General features: G+C 39.6%; 1 protein-coding gene across 5 annotated transcripts in view; it reads right to left on the bottom strand.

Annotated features, from left to right (window-relative positions):
• The window catches only part of LOC149319479 (interleukin-1 receptor accessory protein-like 1), a 1,062,352-nt gene that overhangs the window by 231,076 nt on the left and 813,409 nt on the right, over positions 1 to 17,867 (bottom strand). For all 5 annotated transcript variants that reach the window (XM_089511794.1, XM_089511793.1, XM_089511797.1 and 2 more), the window contains one exon: positions 15,868 to 15,942. In XM_089511794.1, the coding sequence (XP_089367920.1) occupies positions 15,868 to 15,942 (75 nt within the window). The remainder of the gene's footprint in view (positions 1 to 15,867; positions 15,943 to 17,867) is intronic.

Genomic DNA, 17,867 nt, shown 5'->3' with positions numbered 1-17,867 from the left:
TTAGAAAAGGAAAAGGGTGCTCAACCTGAGGATAATGGAGCAGAGGACAGAATGGGAGGATTTCAGCATAGAATAAGCAAAGACATAGTACAGGAATACACTGTTAAACTAAATGAATATAAGGCGCATTACAGATGGGCCCGTGAGGCCCAGAAGTGACACCGCGAATGCACGACTAGTGCCTCACAGTGTCTGTTCTGGGGCCGAGGAAGGAGCGCGATTTTTGCGCTCCTTCTTTGCTGCATCCGGGAACCGCGCGGTTTGGATGCTGCAGTTCCCGGACGCAGCAACCAGCAGCAGCGCGAGACTGCCCCTTCTGGGCCGTCTGTAACGCGCCTTAGTCTCCAGGACCTGATGAACTACATCCAAGGGTATTAAAAGAACTGGGAAATGTCATGCTGGAACTATTGGCAAAAAATCTTTGAGAACTCCTGGAGATCAGGAGAAGTCCCCTCAGACTGGAAGAAGGCAAACTTTGTCCCCATCTTCAAAAAGGGGGGGGGGGGGAAAGAGGATCCCGAAAATTATTGTCCAGTTAGTCTGACATCAATACCAGGAAAGATTCTAGAGCAGATCATTAAACAGAGAGTCTGTGAACATTTAGAAGGCAATTCCATAATCACAAAAAGTCAACATGGGTTTCAGAGAAACAAGTCATGCCTGACAAATCTAATCTTTTTTGATAAAATTACCAGCTTTTGAAGGGAATCCTGTGGATATAGTATATCTTGATTTCAGTAAGGCCTTTGATAGGGTTCCCCATGACATTCTTGCAAACAAGCTAGTGAAATGTGGGCTAGACAAAATAACTGTTACACGGATTTGTAATTGGTTGACTGGCCGAACCCAAAGGGTGCTCAACAATGGCTCCTTTTCGTACTGGAGAGAAGTGACCAGTGGGGTCCCACAGGGGTCTGTCCTGGGCCCAGTGTTATTCAACATCTTTATCAATGACTTGGATGACAGAATTGGAGGCATACTTATCAAATTTGCAGATTACACCAAAATAGGAGGAATAGCTAATACTCCAGAGGACAGGATCAACATTCAAAACATCCTGAATAGACTAGAAAGCTAGGCCAAAGCTAACAAAATGAAAGTCAACACAGAGAAATGTAAGGTACTGCACTTAGGTTGGAAAAATGAAAAGCACAGATATAGGATGGGGACACCTGGCTGAACAGGACTACCTGTGAAAGGGATCTAGGAGTCCAAGTAGACCACAAATTGAACATGAGTCAACAGCGTGATGCAGCAGCTAAAAAGGCCAATGCAATTTTAGACTGCATCAATAAAAGTATAGTGTCTAGATCAAGAGAAATAATAATGCCACTGCTTTGGTCAGGCCCCACCTGGAATATTGTGTCCAGTTCTGGGCACCACAATTCAAAAAGGACATTGAGAAAATGGAGCGTGTCCAAAGGAGGGTGACTAAAATGGTGAAGGGTCTGGAAACCATGTCCCATGAGGAACGACTTAGGGAGCTGGGGATGTTTAGCCTGAAGAAGAGAAGGTTAAGGGGTGATATGATAGCCCTGTTTAAATATTTGAAGGGAGTCATTCTGACGAGGGAACAAGCTTGTTTTCTGCTGCTCCAGAGAACAGGACCTATAACAATGGATGCAAGCTACAGGAAAAGAGATTCCACCTCAACATTAGGAGGAACTTCCTGACAGTAAGGGCTATTTGACAGTGGAATACACTCCCTCGGAGGGTGATAGAGTCTCCTTCCTTGGAGGTCTTTAAACAGAGGCTGGATGGCCATCTGTCAGGGATGCTTTAATTTCCTGCATGGCAGGGGGTTGGACTGGATGGCCCTTGTGGTCTCTTCCAACTCTATGATTCTATGATAATGACATTTGGAATCCTATACACAAAATCCTAAGTGCATAACTGTTTAACCTTCTTTAGAGTAAATATTCAAACATGTCAAGTTAATATTTAAGTTCCTGATGGTTTATTTTCCCCTAACCCATTTTTGTTCCCCATTTTGATAAATGAAAGAACCCCTAATATACCTAAAGAGCTGAAGCAGGAAGACTTGACCTTATATGTATAATTCATGGCTATGAAAGAATTGTTATTTCCTATACTCATCCAACTCTTGCCTTCTGCTGCTCTTACCATAACACAGATACAAACTGTGGATGTAGTTCTTATATTTTGAGATATTTTAGTGGAAGATATTCTGTTGTGGAGATATTCTATTGGTCATTGTCAGTTTGGGCTGCAATCACAGCAATGAATTCGTATTACACCAACATCCTCCTCAATAGCATACTTTATTCTCTCCGCCTATTAATAAAAGGGGAACACCCAAGAATGCCATGGTTTTATGCTAATATGGCCATAGAAAGGCAAGGATTATAATTATGATATATATATATATATATATATATATATATATATATATATATATATTTCTGTGGAGTAAAAACAAACAAAAAATCTAATATCAAATAGAAAATGATCCAGCATCTAAAATTAATTTAAAATTATTGCTATTCATAATACAAAGCTTTAACCTACGCAGAATCAATATTAGCTTTTTTACTGGGAAACTAATATGACCACATGGAAAAAAGTGAGTGCAGTTAAGCCTAGTGGATAAATTGCATAGGAAAAGAGAGTGCCACAAACCCTTTGAGAAATATCTCTGGTGTTAGCACAAATCTTTTGACTTCCTTTAGATATTTTGATGGAATGTTATCCTCAAATTTACCACACATATCAATTTGGTGAAAAACCAGTGTCAATCCCAGAGATCAATTGTGTCAGATATTCATCCCTGACAATATTTACAATCTCTATGGACACAATGCTAACCTAGCATTAGGTGAATGAGTGAAAAACAGTTTGTTTCCCAGATCCCAGAAGGATACAGTGAATCACTGCCTAGTATTTTTTAGTGATACATAAAATATATTAGTGATTAGCACAAAATTCCATTTGTTAAACAATATTCCAAAGGGAGTCCATTGCACTTTCATCTTGTACCATTTGAGATCCCTGCTGTATGCTTCTGTGCTTGTATCTTCTCATTAAGTAGGAAATCCTATAAAGTTGACAACTGGGCAGCTTGAGAAGCCTAGATAAAAAACAAACCAACTAATCCTTAAATTCAGCCTTGACAAAGGGTAAAATGTATACCACAGGGCAGTCATTTAAACAGAACCCTGCCTGTTAGCCTATGGAGGAAAAAGTAATTTCACCCCTCTCTGAAATAAGTCAGGGACTTATTTTTTAGCTAAAGGCATGTCATCAATGATTAACAAGAGGTATGTGCTAGCAGCTATAAATTATTGTGGATTTATTTGCAAAGAGGCTGTTTTTTTAATTTTATTTATTTATTTTTTGAGAAGGATGGAGGCTTGATCACTATTAGGTATAAATACTTTGTGCTAGCCATGATTGCAGTACAGAATTCATGGAGGAACTATCAATCAAGACTATCCTCTACATCGAAGAGGACGTTTACCATTGTGGCCCCGACCCTCTGGAACACACTGCCCATAGAGCTCCGCTTGGCCACCTCCCTGGCCCAGTTCAAGAAGGAACTAAAAACCTTCCTGTTCAAGTCAGCATTCCCCGATATAAGTCCTAGTTAGTCTCCCCCCCTCTGACAGCAGTGGCAAGCTGGCCAGAATGTATTTTAATTGTAGATTTTAATGTATTTTATTGTATTTTGTGTATCTGTTTATTATGCTGTACACCGCCCTGATTGTAAGAAGGGCGGTATAAAAATAAAACTTTTATTATTTATTATTAATCATGGTCAACAGTATGCTTTAGTCATGAGATGCCATATTCACAAATCTTACATGACAATAGTAAGCTTTTATGTAAGAATGGGCAGTTAAACTGAAAGGATATAGAAATGCCAAAGCTGTTAAAAGGTCAAACAAAAAGCCCCCTATTAAAGTATGGCACACTTGTTGGCTTTTGCTTTCCTCTACAGTTAGAGCTTGCCTTAAAAGAACTCTCATATTTAACCATCTGATTGCTTACTTTTGTAGATAATTAACTTTTCTGTAAAGGAACCAGTTTATCTTTGTTCTAGAACAACACTGTTCTAAGGCCTTTCTTCCTGTTTTTAGAAGCCCAACATATAGAAGCCTAATATGTAATGTTAGCCAGATCTTCACAAGAGGCAAAGAACAGGAGTTGGTGTTCCTCTATTGCCTTTGGTGTTACTTTTATTAAAATATTCCTCTCTTATCTAGAGATATCTAAAGATACAGTTATCTAAAGATGTCAAAATGGTATACAGTCAAATGACCCTGACTAATTTAAGGCTGTGTAAGCAATAGGCTAAACAACAAATTAAGCAATTTAGCAATTTAAAGAAAGTCAGATTAAGATGACTCAAACTAGCTTGCCGTTTGTTGTTGTGCACCTTCAAGTCATTTTGAACTTCCTGAGGCAAACTTATGTGTTTTTCTTGGCAAGTTTCTTCAGAGGGTGTTTACCATTGCCATCCTCTTAAGTTGAGAGGGTGTGACTTGCCCAAGGTCATCCAGTGACTTTACATGGTTGAGCTGAGATTCAAACCCTGGTCACCAGAGTCATAGTCCAATGCTCGAGCCATAATAATTTTAAATCATGTAGATTAGAGGTGTTGTGTCAAGTCAATTAGCCTTAAAGGCTTTAGTGAGCAGCCATGTTTTTGTTTGGTGACAGAATGAGAGCAACCTTGGGACTAAGTAAGCCTTGAAGAGCAAAGTGTTCCGAACTGGGATGCCACAGCAGAGGAGGCCCTCTCATGCACCCTCCTGCAGTTTATCGCTCTGACTGATGGGACACAGAGGAGGGCCACTTCAGTATACTTCAAACTTTGGGCAGGCATGCATATGAGAGAAGTGCTCCTTCAGCTGTCAAGGTCCCAAGCTCTTAGGGCCTTAAATGTCATTATCAACACCTTGAATTCATACCAGCAGCATATTGTCAACAAGTGTTCCATTTTAAATGGGTGTTATATGCTTTTTCTGTATGATTTTTCTAGTCAGCTGCATTTTGCTGCATTTTGCACTGGCTGAAGTTTCTCAGTCATCTTCAAGGGAAGCCCCAAGTTTCCTAATGATTATATACAAAGGCTTTAACGGGGAAAGGCTTCTGTTGAAGATGAGGAAATGGATAATCTGGACACATTGTTTGGAGATGTCTAGAATGGAGCAGGAGGCCAACTGCATTGGGGTCACACCAATGTGCCCATATACTACTCTATTTGACCCAGAGTTATAGGGATGTGCAGAATAATAATAATAATAATAATAATAATAATAATAATAATGTTCTGAGCAAGAGCCAGAGAGCCTTGCTTGTCAAGGTGTAGTGTCCATCCAAATATCCATCTGTGAAATAGGAGGTTAGATCTGGTGGGAGTGATGGTTTACATAGTCAATAAAATCATCTAGTGTTCTTAAAATGTGTCAGTTTTTTTGTAGCCAATGCAAAACCTCACTGTAACAGACAATTTCTCCATCAACCACATATCCCAAATCCTAACCCACCAATTTTTAATGGAAAGGTCACCTGACTTCCAACATTTGACTACTTCTAATCTGGCAGCAGCAATAAGAAAAATGATCAGTTTCCTATGTTTCAGGTTAGAATTACCTTTAAGAAATATAGGAAGGAAAAGCAAAATTGGACAGAAATTTATGGTTTGATCAGTGATATATGAAATTTGATAGAGAACTGCAGCCCTGAATTTCCTCACTTTAGAACATTCAATCCACATAGGCATATAAGAACATCTAGATTTACAACTCCTCCAGCAATCTGGAGAGAGCTTTTTAACAATTTTAGACAGTGTTACAGGTGTGAGACACTACTTGTTTCAATGCTGGTCAACAGATTGAAAGTGATCAATATACATCCCCATCCACAAAAAAGGAAACACAAGAGATTACAGCAACTATAGGACCATAGCACTAATCTCCCATGCAAGCAAAATCATGCTCAAAAATCTGCAATATAGACTCCAATCATACTTGGTGAGAGAAATCCCAGAGGTTCAAGTGGGATTCAGAAAAGGAAGAGGCACTAGGGATCACATTGCAAACATACAATGGCTAATAGAGCGCAACAGGGAATTAAAAAAAAATGTGCTTCATAGACTATAGTAAAGCCTTTGATTGCATAGATCATAAAAGGCTATGGAATGTCCTTAAAGACATGGGTGCGCCAACACATCTGATAGTCCTGATGAAGGATCTGTACTCAGGACAAGAGGCTTCTCTCAGAACAGAACACAGAAAAACAGAATGGTTCTCAACTGGCAAAGGGACCAGACAAGGTTGTATCCTTTCACCCTATATGTTCAACTTGTATGCAGAACATATTATAAGACAATCAGGCTTGGACACAGAAGGAGGAGGAGTGAAAATAGGAGGAAGGAATATCAACAATCCAAGATATGCAGATGACACCATAGTACTAGCAAAAAACCTCACAGACCTGGAACACCTACTAAGGAAGATCATAGATGAAAGTGCAAAGGCAGGCTTAATGTTGAATATAAAGAAAACAAAAATAATGACCACAGAAGACCTTCACAAGTTCAGCCTAGACAATGAAGAAACAGAAATAGTAAAAGAATTCCCATACCTGGGATCAAACACTGATAGAAATGGGGACTGCAGTCAGGAAATCAGAAGATGATTAAGAATGGGGAGGTTAGCTATGAAAGAACTAGAAAAGATTCTAAAATTGAAAGATATATAGCTGAGCACAAAGGCTGGAATAATATGAGCCACTGTATTCCATATTACCATGTATGGATGTGAGAGCTGGACAGTTAAGATAGAAGATAGGAAGAAAATCCATTCATTTGAGATGTGGTGCTGGAGAAGAGTGCTGAGGATCCCATGGACAGACAAAAGGACAAACAAATGGGTCCTAGAGCAGATCAAGCCGGAAACCTCCCTAGAATCTAAGGCCCATTCTAGATGGGCTTTTGCGCCGCCCTTGTCACGTGCTAGGGGTTGGCGAGGACCTAGCATCCATACCGGCCTCACCCCAGCACGTGACGAGGGTGTAAAAATGGCGGCTCCCTATACACACGGGCGCCGCCATTTTTACATGCTGGACGCTTAGTGTCCACACGTCACCCTTGCCTTGCGACGTCACGAGTGCGCCATTTGTGCACTCGTGCGTCACAAGCACGGTGCGAAAAGAAGCCACATTTTGCAGCTTCTTTTTCCGCCACCGGGAAGCCTCCCCGTTTGGAGGCTGAGGCTTCCTGGTGACAGAAATGGAGGTGGTGGCAGAGTGCCCTTCTTGGACGCTCTGTAATGCGCCTAAGATGACCAAATTGAGGCTGTTGTATTTCAGACACATCCTGAGAAGGAAGGACTCATTGAAAAAGACAATAATGCTGGGAAAGATGGAGGGAAGTAGGAAGAGAGGAGGCCACATGCTAGATGGATGGACTCTATTAAGGAGGTCATGGGTATGGGGTTGCAGGAATTAAGCAGAGCAGTGGAGGACAGAGGTCTTGGAGGGTCTCATCCATAGAGTCTTGATCAACAAAACACTTTGAAGCACTGAGGGGCATGGAAGAAATCAAGCCCAATACAATCCAATTCATACTTTGAAGTACAACCAGCTCTATAAGTAGATGGTAAGATCAGAGCTTGGGAATTTTAGTGGGTTTGTTTTGTTTTGTTTTACTAAGCTAATGCTGTGCATTACTTTGAGAACTCTGCCAAGCCAGGATGGCTGTAGTCCAAAGAGTAACTTTTCCAAGATCTGGGCAGAATCTAGATTTTTTTTTCCAGAGGATCTACTAGCACCATATGGTTCTGAAAGATTATGTATTCAACAATCTGAACAAAAAGCTCTTACTGGAGATACTTTAGCAGAATGCAGAGAGTAGGACCAATTAGATAATACATAATACTAGCTTTGTTCAAAAGCAACCCAGAATGGTTAGAGCAGTGATTTTATAACCTCATATAACCAATTCAATTGATCCAGAAATTATGTTAATGAGGCTCATCTTAATTAGGCTCTCTGCAGTTACAGCCACTACTTCTTTCAAATCGTACTCGTAGAGAGAGAAAAATGCTGCTATGGTATCAGATAATACAGCAGGAAGACAGAAACTGCTGTCTCTTCTGATTCTGATTAAATCATCTATTCTCTGCACAATGCATTTTTGGGGACATTCAGAGGACCATATGACCTAGTCTTTGATATGTGTGTATGTGTGTGTATTACAAAGAGCTGGCTATTAATCTTATTGGCTTGATCAAAGGATAGAAACCACACACCATGAAGTTTTAGCACTATTAAGAACTTGTTATTTATATCAACATATGTTTAAGCTCTAGTTACATAAGAACATACAGGATCTAGAATTTTGTACAAAAATCAATATATTCAGTAGAATGCAAACACCAGCAGTCTGAGTTTTTAAAAAGCCTACTATTGCAGGCAAGCTAAAATCTACAGCTCGGTTGCTAATACAGTTGAGAGAGAAAGACAGAGAGGAAGAGAGAGGACTGGGCAAGTTACCAGAGGAAAAGAGGACTATAGAGTGAGCAGGCAAATAAAATGCCTTCACTAAAAGCATTTTTTCTTCATAATAAAAACAAAGGTAAAAAATTACTACAGGGTATTATCCTGCAATTTTGTGAGTAATTTAATGGTACATTTTTAATATGCTTCTCATATGAAATTGGAGCATGACGGTTCTATCTGATCAAACCCAAATCCACATATATCTCATACAACACAGAGATTACTTAACAGAGATGACCCATACTTTGAAGACTATTATTATTATTATTAGTAGTAGTATTAGTATTAGTATTAGTATTAGTATTAGTATGTCTTACGTACAGTGAAGTAACACATTTTGTGATGTATCTCTTTTGAATAGATAAATAAAAACTTCCACTTCAAACACCAAATTATAATTCATTACTAATGGCCTATACTTCAAGCTGGATGAAGAACCCCTTCCATCATCATCTTGGGTTAGGCTGCCTCCTTAGCTCTTAGCTGGACAGCAGGCATTCTCTTTCCTGAACATGAGATGGCAGATCACTAAATGTGAAATGAGTCTTCTATAGATCAAAACTATAATTTCTTATAGGGGTAGATGTCAAAAGTAGAAAATAGGCTAATTGCAAGTGAAATCAATTAAGCAACTCATTAAAGTATTTCTCTGTATTTCTCTGATAATGTATTCATCTTTCTCAAACATTTCAGTTGCTGATTTACTAATCAACTGTAAATATACTATTATTGATATTTTGTTCCTATGATAACAACATCACTAAAAGGTCAAAGGAGAAGCTCAGAAATATTGATGTCCTATTAATATATGATTATAAATGTGATAAGAATGACAAATATTTCTGCAAAAATTCTTGAATTAAAGCATTTCTATACTGTATTTTACAAACTAAATACATTCTGAGAACTGGTTCAAAGTAATCATAATTTGAAATTTTTGCACTGAAGTAAGCCTGATTCAAACCATCAAGACTAACCTTTTGAGTACAAAAGGGTATAATTGAATATTAAAATTAGATTAGCTGGGTCTTACTCTTTGTTTTATTTTTCTGTGAAGATATTAATTTTTTTTAAAAAAAATTGATCTTACACTATAAACATTGATGTTAAATGTACTGTAATATTCTGCTCTCTTTGGTGTTTTGTTTTGCTTGTTTTTATTCTGCCTTCCTCCTGACATGGAGCCATTATAAAAGTGATGAAAAAAGGTAAGGTGAAAAAGGAAGAAAAGCAGAAATGTAACCCTGTAGAACATTAAAACATGACAGCATGTTCCTTTAAGGCTGGTGTAAAATTGTGATCTATGTCTGAAATGCTAGTAGGTTATTGTTCCAGAGCTAAGTTGTTACACTGGCTTCTCTAGTTCTTATCAGAACAACTGACAACAGGGGGGAAAGTCAATTGAAGCAAGCGACACATGACTCACTGGCTCCTGCTTTTTGTCCAAAATAAAAATATCCATAAATAGTCTCTAAATATTACTGATGTTTGTTTTTGCAATTTTGTGAAAGATCTAACCCCCCACTACCATTTTTGAAGCAGCCACAACCACATTTGTGTGTACTTTTTAAAGAAACTGTAAGTTGAGAAGAGCTTCTGTTTATTTATGACTAATGGTAAATACCTAATTTTCAAAAATAATTAGAATTCATCTCCTCTATGAAACTTAGTAAAAATCCCTTCCTTTTGTAGTGCCACAAATGGTTCCATGAAATTAAGGGAAATCACTTCAGTGTTAGTTTGCGACAAAGCAATATGTGAAGCAGTATCTTTTCCATTAGAAGGGAGAGTAATGTGGCTCTCCAGATGTTATTGGACTATTGGTTCAAGCCGTCCTAGTCAGTCTAGCCAATAGGCAAGGATGCTGGGAGATGCCATTCAGCCACATAGGGAGAGCCACATGTTTCCCACAACTCCATTAGATCACAGATGTTCAAAATTATATTTCACTAAACTGAAAATTATATTTCAGAGGAAGTTCTGAACAGGTAGGAAGATGATAATGTGTAGATCACAAGACCTTTTTTTAAAATTTAGGATGAGATATGAAAAGAAGCAGGTTGTACTTCAGTTTGTCTCCCGAAATTTGTGTAAAATACATCTTTTTTCTTTTTTTTGCCTACTACAGTTTTAGGAAAGGTTTTTTTAGGTATGTTCCCCCAAAGCAAACCAAGACTGTTTCATAAAAGATGATTACATCTTTATGCTGTCTTGTCTAGTTAACTGGACCAAAGCTCCTTCCATGGGGAACTTGCTTTCTTGTTTCTACAAACTATATGGCCATTTGGGAGTTTTACTTGGTCTGCCACAACTGTTATATCATTCTGTTCTCAGTGAGAGAGGGAAAAAAAACTTGTTGAAGGAAGCTACAAGGTAGATTTCTATTAACACACCATCTATACAGAAAACTTTTTTTCTTATACACTTAATATTAAAACAGATATAGCTGTATATTTGGCACACATCTCTCTAATCTTTGTAGCATTAAAAAGACCCAATACCCCGTACTGAGGGACAGATTTTCTTCTAATTTATAATGAGCTGAAATGAACTGTGTATATTATTAAAAAGTCCTGGGGGGGGGGGGGAGTCAAATCTAAATGCATTATTTAAACATGAAAACATTCAAATATTTATCACTTCAAATGAAGCTCTTAGTAAAATGTTTGCTAACTGGTGGATTAAGTGTCAATGGATCTAATCTGGGTTGTATTGTGAACTTTACTGGCATTATCCAAGGTACTGAAATGGTTCTGAAGACATTTTTCAATACCTTGGATAATTACTTTAAAACATGGGCTAAAATTTTAGATTGTTCACCTATCCACTGAAGCTGGGCTTCCCAGGCACCACATTCCATCTTTTGGAGATGGGATTTGGAGGGCTGAGTGCAGAAGGTGGCACTGGAAGACTCTGTTATCATAGCTATTCATCTGTGCAAGCCCTTGGGATCCTATTTTGTCTTTCATTCTGTTTAAAAGTCAAGGCATAAAGGACACATGGGAGAGGCTGTCTAGAGTTTGTGGGTTTGGGAGTATGAGTGTACTGATAACTGTCCACTGTATCTCTCTTTTTCATCTAAATTCAAAGACATTCTTAACCAGTGCTTAATGACAGATACATGAAGGTAAATAAATTGAATCTTAACTCTGAGAAATCTCAAGTGCTCCTGGAAAATCAAAAGGCAGATAAAGGAATAACGATTTGATCAATACTGAATGGGGCCACATTTTCTTTGAAGACTGAGTTCCAAGTTTGAATGTTTTCCTGGATTCAGCTCAGAATCTGAATGGACAGGTTTGGGCAGTAGTTAAACACAGCTAATGTGTTTGTTGCACCACGTGTTGAGAGATCTGTTCTGGCCAAACTGATGCATAGCAAGTTACATCCTATTAATACATTCTATTTGGACTGCCTTTCAAAAGTGTTGAGAAACTTCAACTGATTCAACATGCTGTGTCTAGGCAGTTACAACATGCAATTCACCTGTTAGACCATCTTTTCCCAGACACATTTCAATCTTTTGGGTTCTATTTCTTTTTCTGATAATACAGGATAACTGAAGGATCCCAATCTTGTAAAAAAGGCTCTCTGGGCTTGGAAATATTTGGGAGAACTGGTCCTACTGGTTTCACAACCCTATAAATTGTGTTTGGTGGGGATAAATAAATAATAATAAAATATTTATTTATAGCCCGCCTTTCCACAGATCAAGGCGGGTTATAGAAAATACCATTACAGCATAAAATCACAGTAAAAACAGCAAAAATTACATTAAAATGGCAAACCACAGGTTACCATAACAATATCCAGCTAGCTACGATATACAAGCAACAATGACAATGAGGGGAACAATGAGGGGGAGGAAAAACTGCATGGGGACAATTAGGGGAAAGCTTGTTGGAACAGAAAGGTTTTTAACGCTTTCTTAAACAGGTCAAGGGAGGTGGCTGAGCGGAGCTCACCGGGAAGCGAGTTCCAGAGCTGGGGGGCCGAGATGGAGAAGGCCCTCTGCGTTGTTGTGGCATATTTCGAGTCTGGAACTCTCAGCAGTTGCTTCCCAGCCGATCTCAGTGCGCGGGGCAGATTGTATGGAGAGAGGCGGTCCTCCAAGTACCCTGGGCCCAAGCCATTTAGGGCTTTATAGGTAATAACCAACACCTTGTATTGCGCTTGGAAGCGAATAGGCAGCCAATGAAGATCTTTTAGTACTGGTGTTATACGGCTGGCCCTGGAAGATCCAGAGACCAGTCTTGCTGCCATATTCTGAGCCAGCTGTAGCTTCCGAGTATGGTACGAGGGTTGCCCCATGTAGACCGCATTACAGAAATCCAAATGAGAGGTTACCAAAGCATGTACCACCGTTTCAAGGTCCCCTCGGCCCAGGAAGGGTCGCAGCTGGCGTATCAACCGAAGCTGATAACAGGTGCTCCTGACCGTCGCATCTACCTGAGATATGAGGTGGAGTGACGAGTCCAGGAGCACCCCCAAACTGCAAACAGAGTCCTTCAGGGGGAGCGTGACCCCATTCAGGACAGGTGGACAAACCTCCAATCCCGGGCCGGGGGAACCTATCACGAGCACTTCTGTTTTCTCTGGATTCAAACTGAGTCTGTTTTCCCTCATCCAGCCCATTACCGACTCCAGACAGGCATTGAGAGGAGAGATGCCATCCCTATTCACTGCATCTGTTGGAGACACAGAGAAGACTATTTGGGTGTCATCAGCGTACTGATAACACCGCGCCCCGTGTCTCCGGATGATCTCTCCCAGCGGTTTCATATAATTATTAAATAGCATGGAGGACAGAATGGTTCCTTGAGGGACACCAGATGTAAGTGCCCTCTTATCGGAGTACACGTCCCCCAGCTGCACCATCTGGAATCTACCCGAGAGGTAGGAATGGAACCACTGGAGCGGAGTGCCCCTGATTCCCAACTCCCTCAGGCATTCCAGAATGGTCAATGGTATCGAAAGCCGCTGAGATGTCCAAGAGCACTAACAGGGACACGCTACTCCTGTCCATGCCCAGACGGAGATCATCGACCAGGGCGACCATGGCAGTCTCAACCCCATAGCCCGCCCGGAACCCGGTTTGAAATGGGTCCAGATAATCAGCACCATCCAAGATCGATTGAAGCTGGATTGCAACTGCCTTCTCGATCACCTTCCCCAAGAAAGGCAATAGCGAAACAGGCCGAGGGTTTTCTCGGTGGCCACTCCTAGTCATGTAACTGTCTACCAAGGAAAGCTAGGCTGGCCTTGCTTCTCCTGTCCTTCTGCCATGAAGGCAAATATCATTTACTTAAAGCAGGTCTTTGGCCATTAAGATGCATTGATGAAAAGGCAATTTTTCATCTAGATACACACAGTTCTTTTTGTTTTTTAAAATTCCTCTGTGTTTAAATGTAATTTTTTATATTTTGTTGCTAGGTATGTTTTTTCCTTTTAAAAAAAATATAAGGTAAAAATCTAATGAATAAATAAATATAATTTATTAACTGGATTCTAACATATTGTAATAGCACAACAATAGAATACCACCACAATAACCCTAAATTACCGACTTAATATCATTGTGATTTGCAGTTGTGAAAATCTTGATCATTTACAGCATATACACTTGCCTATGTTTTCAAATGTTTCAGACTAGCTTCTAAGAAAATTAGGCACCAGATACCCAATGTCTATTAATCATGCTGTAGTTGTATTTTAAAAATGTTGCCTAATATGTAAAGCTTAATACAACAAATAGTGGCATACTGAATTATTTGCAAGACTGAAGAGTCAAAAATTAATACAAAACTCACTATAATGATTAGGAATTGCTTGCACACATAACTCAAAGAACACTTTTTGGAAAGAGCCTTGGAAGAGGGCAATAATTCAGATACCTTTTATATATTTATATAACAGAAATGGTATGCAACAGGGCAATACAGTCAGAAATACAATACACAAAAATATGCAACAAAACACCTGTGATAATGATGATATTATAAAGTCAAGGTAGTTTTCGGTGTTATTGTATATTCCAGTTATATGACTCATAACAAGGCAAGCATATTTTATTCCATATGAAATACTTTCAAGGTTAAGAGACATCATATTATAGAAAGACAATAAAATTGTCGATAAAAATTACTGTCTTATGGAGAGAGAGAATGAGAGAAACAATATACTGTTGAAGTCCTATTAATTCAGTAATGAGGTGGTAAGATCAACCAGCTACTCTTCTACCTGATTCTCTTCAGGAAACAGTCAATATAATAATTCTTGTGACAACCAGCAGTAGAGTCACTGGGTGGTGTGAGGGGTTCGGCCTACACTGGGTGATAGCCAGGAGGGGGGTGACACCCAATCAGCCCCCACCATCCCCCATGCTCCATTCCCCATGTGAGCTGCTTTGCCCCCCCCATGTGCATAGCTCCATTCCTCCACATATGCTGCTTTACCCCCCCCCGACATGCTCCACCCCCCCATGTGCTCTGCCTTGTGCACACTGTCTCATATACCCACCCACTGAAAGTCCCTGGAAGTCCCACCACCGCTAGCCCCACTCCCTGTACCAGGTGACATCTGGTATGGGAACGTGGCTGACAACCAGTAAGCTATACTTTCAAAACAAAAGATCAAAAACCTTCACATCTTCCTTAAATACTTGAAGATAATCTACAGCAGCCACGACAGCAGAAGAAACATCCCTTTATGTAGATGAAACCAAAAAATCATGGAGATTTTCATAATAAGTTACAGACTATTGAACCTCAGCAAGATTCTGTCAACACTATCGAAGTGCAGAAGGTATGAAAATATGCCTTAACCAAAGCTTTAAAATCTAGATATGGTGAAAACATTGATTTTAGTAAGTTTGTTTCCAGCAATCAAAGTGAAACTTCACAGCATCTAGTTGGTCAAATTAAACTAGAAGTTTGCCTTCTGCATTTCCACCACTCACTCCCACATTTTTCTTAATAAATAAGACGTTACAAAGAGAATAAATGCAACAACCAGAAACTCTTATTTTATTTATACAGTCAGTTGTGCCCTTCAGTTACTTCCAGTTACCTTCTTTAAACTATTCTTCACAAACAGAGTAACTGCAAACAAAGGAATGAAAGTGACATCTTACTCAGCAACTCCTTTATAAAGGGTGAAGTATCATCTTCATTTGCACAATAATATCAATCCAAAAATATCATTATTATATTCTAACCCCAAGAATCTCTGCACAGAAAACACAGTGCAATGTCATCTCTCCAACCTTTTAATCTTAAATGTTAATGTCCTCATCAAACATTCATACATAGGTAACATCAATACTTTTGGGATGCCACTTACCCAGCTGTGTTTCCTGAACTGTCAGTTTACTCTCCAAAGGGTACAAAAGCTTTGGTGGTTTTTCTGTTAATGGTGCTGCAGGGAGGGGGAAAAACAAGTATGATCATTCTGAATGAGAAGATTGCATTGCTAGCTAACAATACACAATATACCAGTACATATGACAGGCCTTGCTCTTAAAACTGTACCAAAAGCCCAAGTGAATGAGTTCTTAAGCATTTCCACCAATTTCTTCAGCTGTACACATGTTTCTGTTATCCATTACACACAAGCAACTTTTGCAAGTTTGGGTTTTTTGTTTTGTTTTCTTGCTTTAGTGTTGCTTTCTTTCTTTAGTTTAGGGGCTGCAGAGATCCCCCCCCCACCCTTTTTGCTGATTTAAATATTAAGGATTGGATCCAGAGCATGGTATTTCAACACTATGCAATTATAACACATCAATACCACTTTGATTGCCTTGATGCAATGTTGTAGAATCCCAGGAAGTGCAATTTTGTGAGATAATTATTATACTATGATAATTAGTAGCACACTAGTGCTGTAGTTCAAGAAAGTGCACTACAGAACGTTAAGTAATTCACCAAACTACAAATCTCAGAATTCCCTAGTAACTTTCAAACTGCTTTAATTCTGCAGTGTGGGTGCCCCCAAAGGCTCATCAATTTAGCTCTTACTCAAATGTGTTCTCATTAAGTTCAAAGGCCAGAATTGAATGGTGTACTTCCAAGGTATCCCATTTCTTCCATCAGAACTCGCAAACACACTTGTAATCTCCTGAACTCCTGAAAATCTGCTCTGAAAGGCTGAGAGACTTCCAAACCACCATGGAAGGCTGTATTGTAATAGGATTATAGGGGAGAGTCCCTATTCTCCTGGCATCTCAAATTACACTGTTGAACATTGATCCTCGAGACCTATGTTCAACTTAGGGGTTGTACAGAAAGCCCAGTAAGTAAAAGGAGCCATGAAATGTGGCACCTATTTGCACCATAGAAGGGGCACCATAAGTGCCCCACCGGGGCATTATGATGCCCCTCATGCACAGCACCATTTGGGCACTGTGCTGATGGGAGGTCATCATGGTGCACACCATCTGGATGGGTGTGCACCAAGATGGCACCCGAGCTGTGCAAGTAGGGCTTTGAGTGTGTGAACGCTCAGCCCTACCTGAGCCCTAGTTTGCCTGCAGGCCAGCACAAAGTGCCAGTCTGTACAGGCTCGTAGTCTGGACCCATTTGTTGGAATGCTAAAGAGAAATGGAGGATGAAAGCATGAAAAGGACATACAGAGTCCTACACAAGTGCCATAAAAGATCACAGAGACTAAAGTAAAACCAGCTTGTAACAATTAGAATGAATACAGAGGAAAGGACAAATGCTCACAAGCTAGTCAGAATATTGGTTTAAAATACTGCACAGAATTGCAGTCCAGAGATAACAAGCAAGTAGCAAGTACGTTTTTAAACTGCTTATCACTGTACTTAAGCACTCCCTAAGTGATTTACAATGTGTAAGTAATTGCCCCCAAAAAACTGAGTACTCATTTTAGCTCCCTATGGAAGTATGCCAGGCTGAGTCAACCCTGGAGCCCTGCAGGATTGAATGCACAAACTTGTGGCTGTTAGAGGCTGTAGTACAGGCATTAACCACTGCACCACCAGGGCTCCTGGAAATAAGCACTTGTTTAGTGAAGTCGTTATAAATTGATGAAAACTGACTATTAAGGGTTGGATCTAGAGGGTCAGTGATGGGTAACAGGGGTGGGTGGGATTCGAGGACATTATAATGGAGAAAAAGAGAAATGAGTAGGGCATGGCAAGCATATTTTGTTATATTTTATGTTTATTAATGGGTTAAGATATTTCTTTATTATTTACCATCAAGTCAACTTCATAGTCTGGCAATCCTATGGATGTGAGGCTTCTAGGATTTCCAGTCAACAGCCCTAGTCAATGTGAAGTCGAAGGCCTCCAGCCCTAGTCATGTCTTCCAAAATCAGAG

The sequence above is a fragment of the Sceloporus occidentalis genome, unplaced genomic scaffold (assembly GCF_023333645.1).
Source record: "Sceloporus occidentalis isolate IW3139 unplaced genomic scaffold, rSceOcc1.0.p SCAF_2, whole genome shotgun sequence".
NCBI classification, from domain to species: domain Eukaryota; kingdom Metazoa; phylum Chordata; class Lepidosauria; order Squamata; family Phrynosomatidae; genus Sceloporus; species Sceloporus occidentalis.
This window is presented reverse-complemented; position numbering and strand designations above follow the sequence as displayed.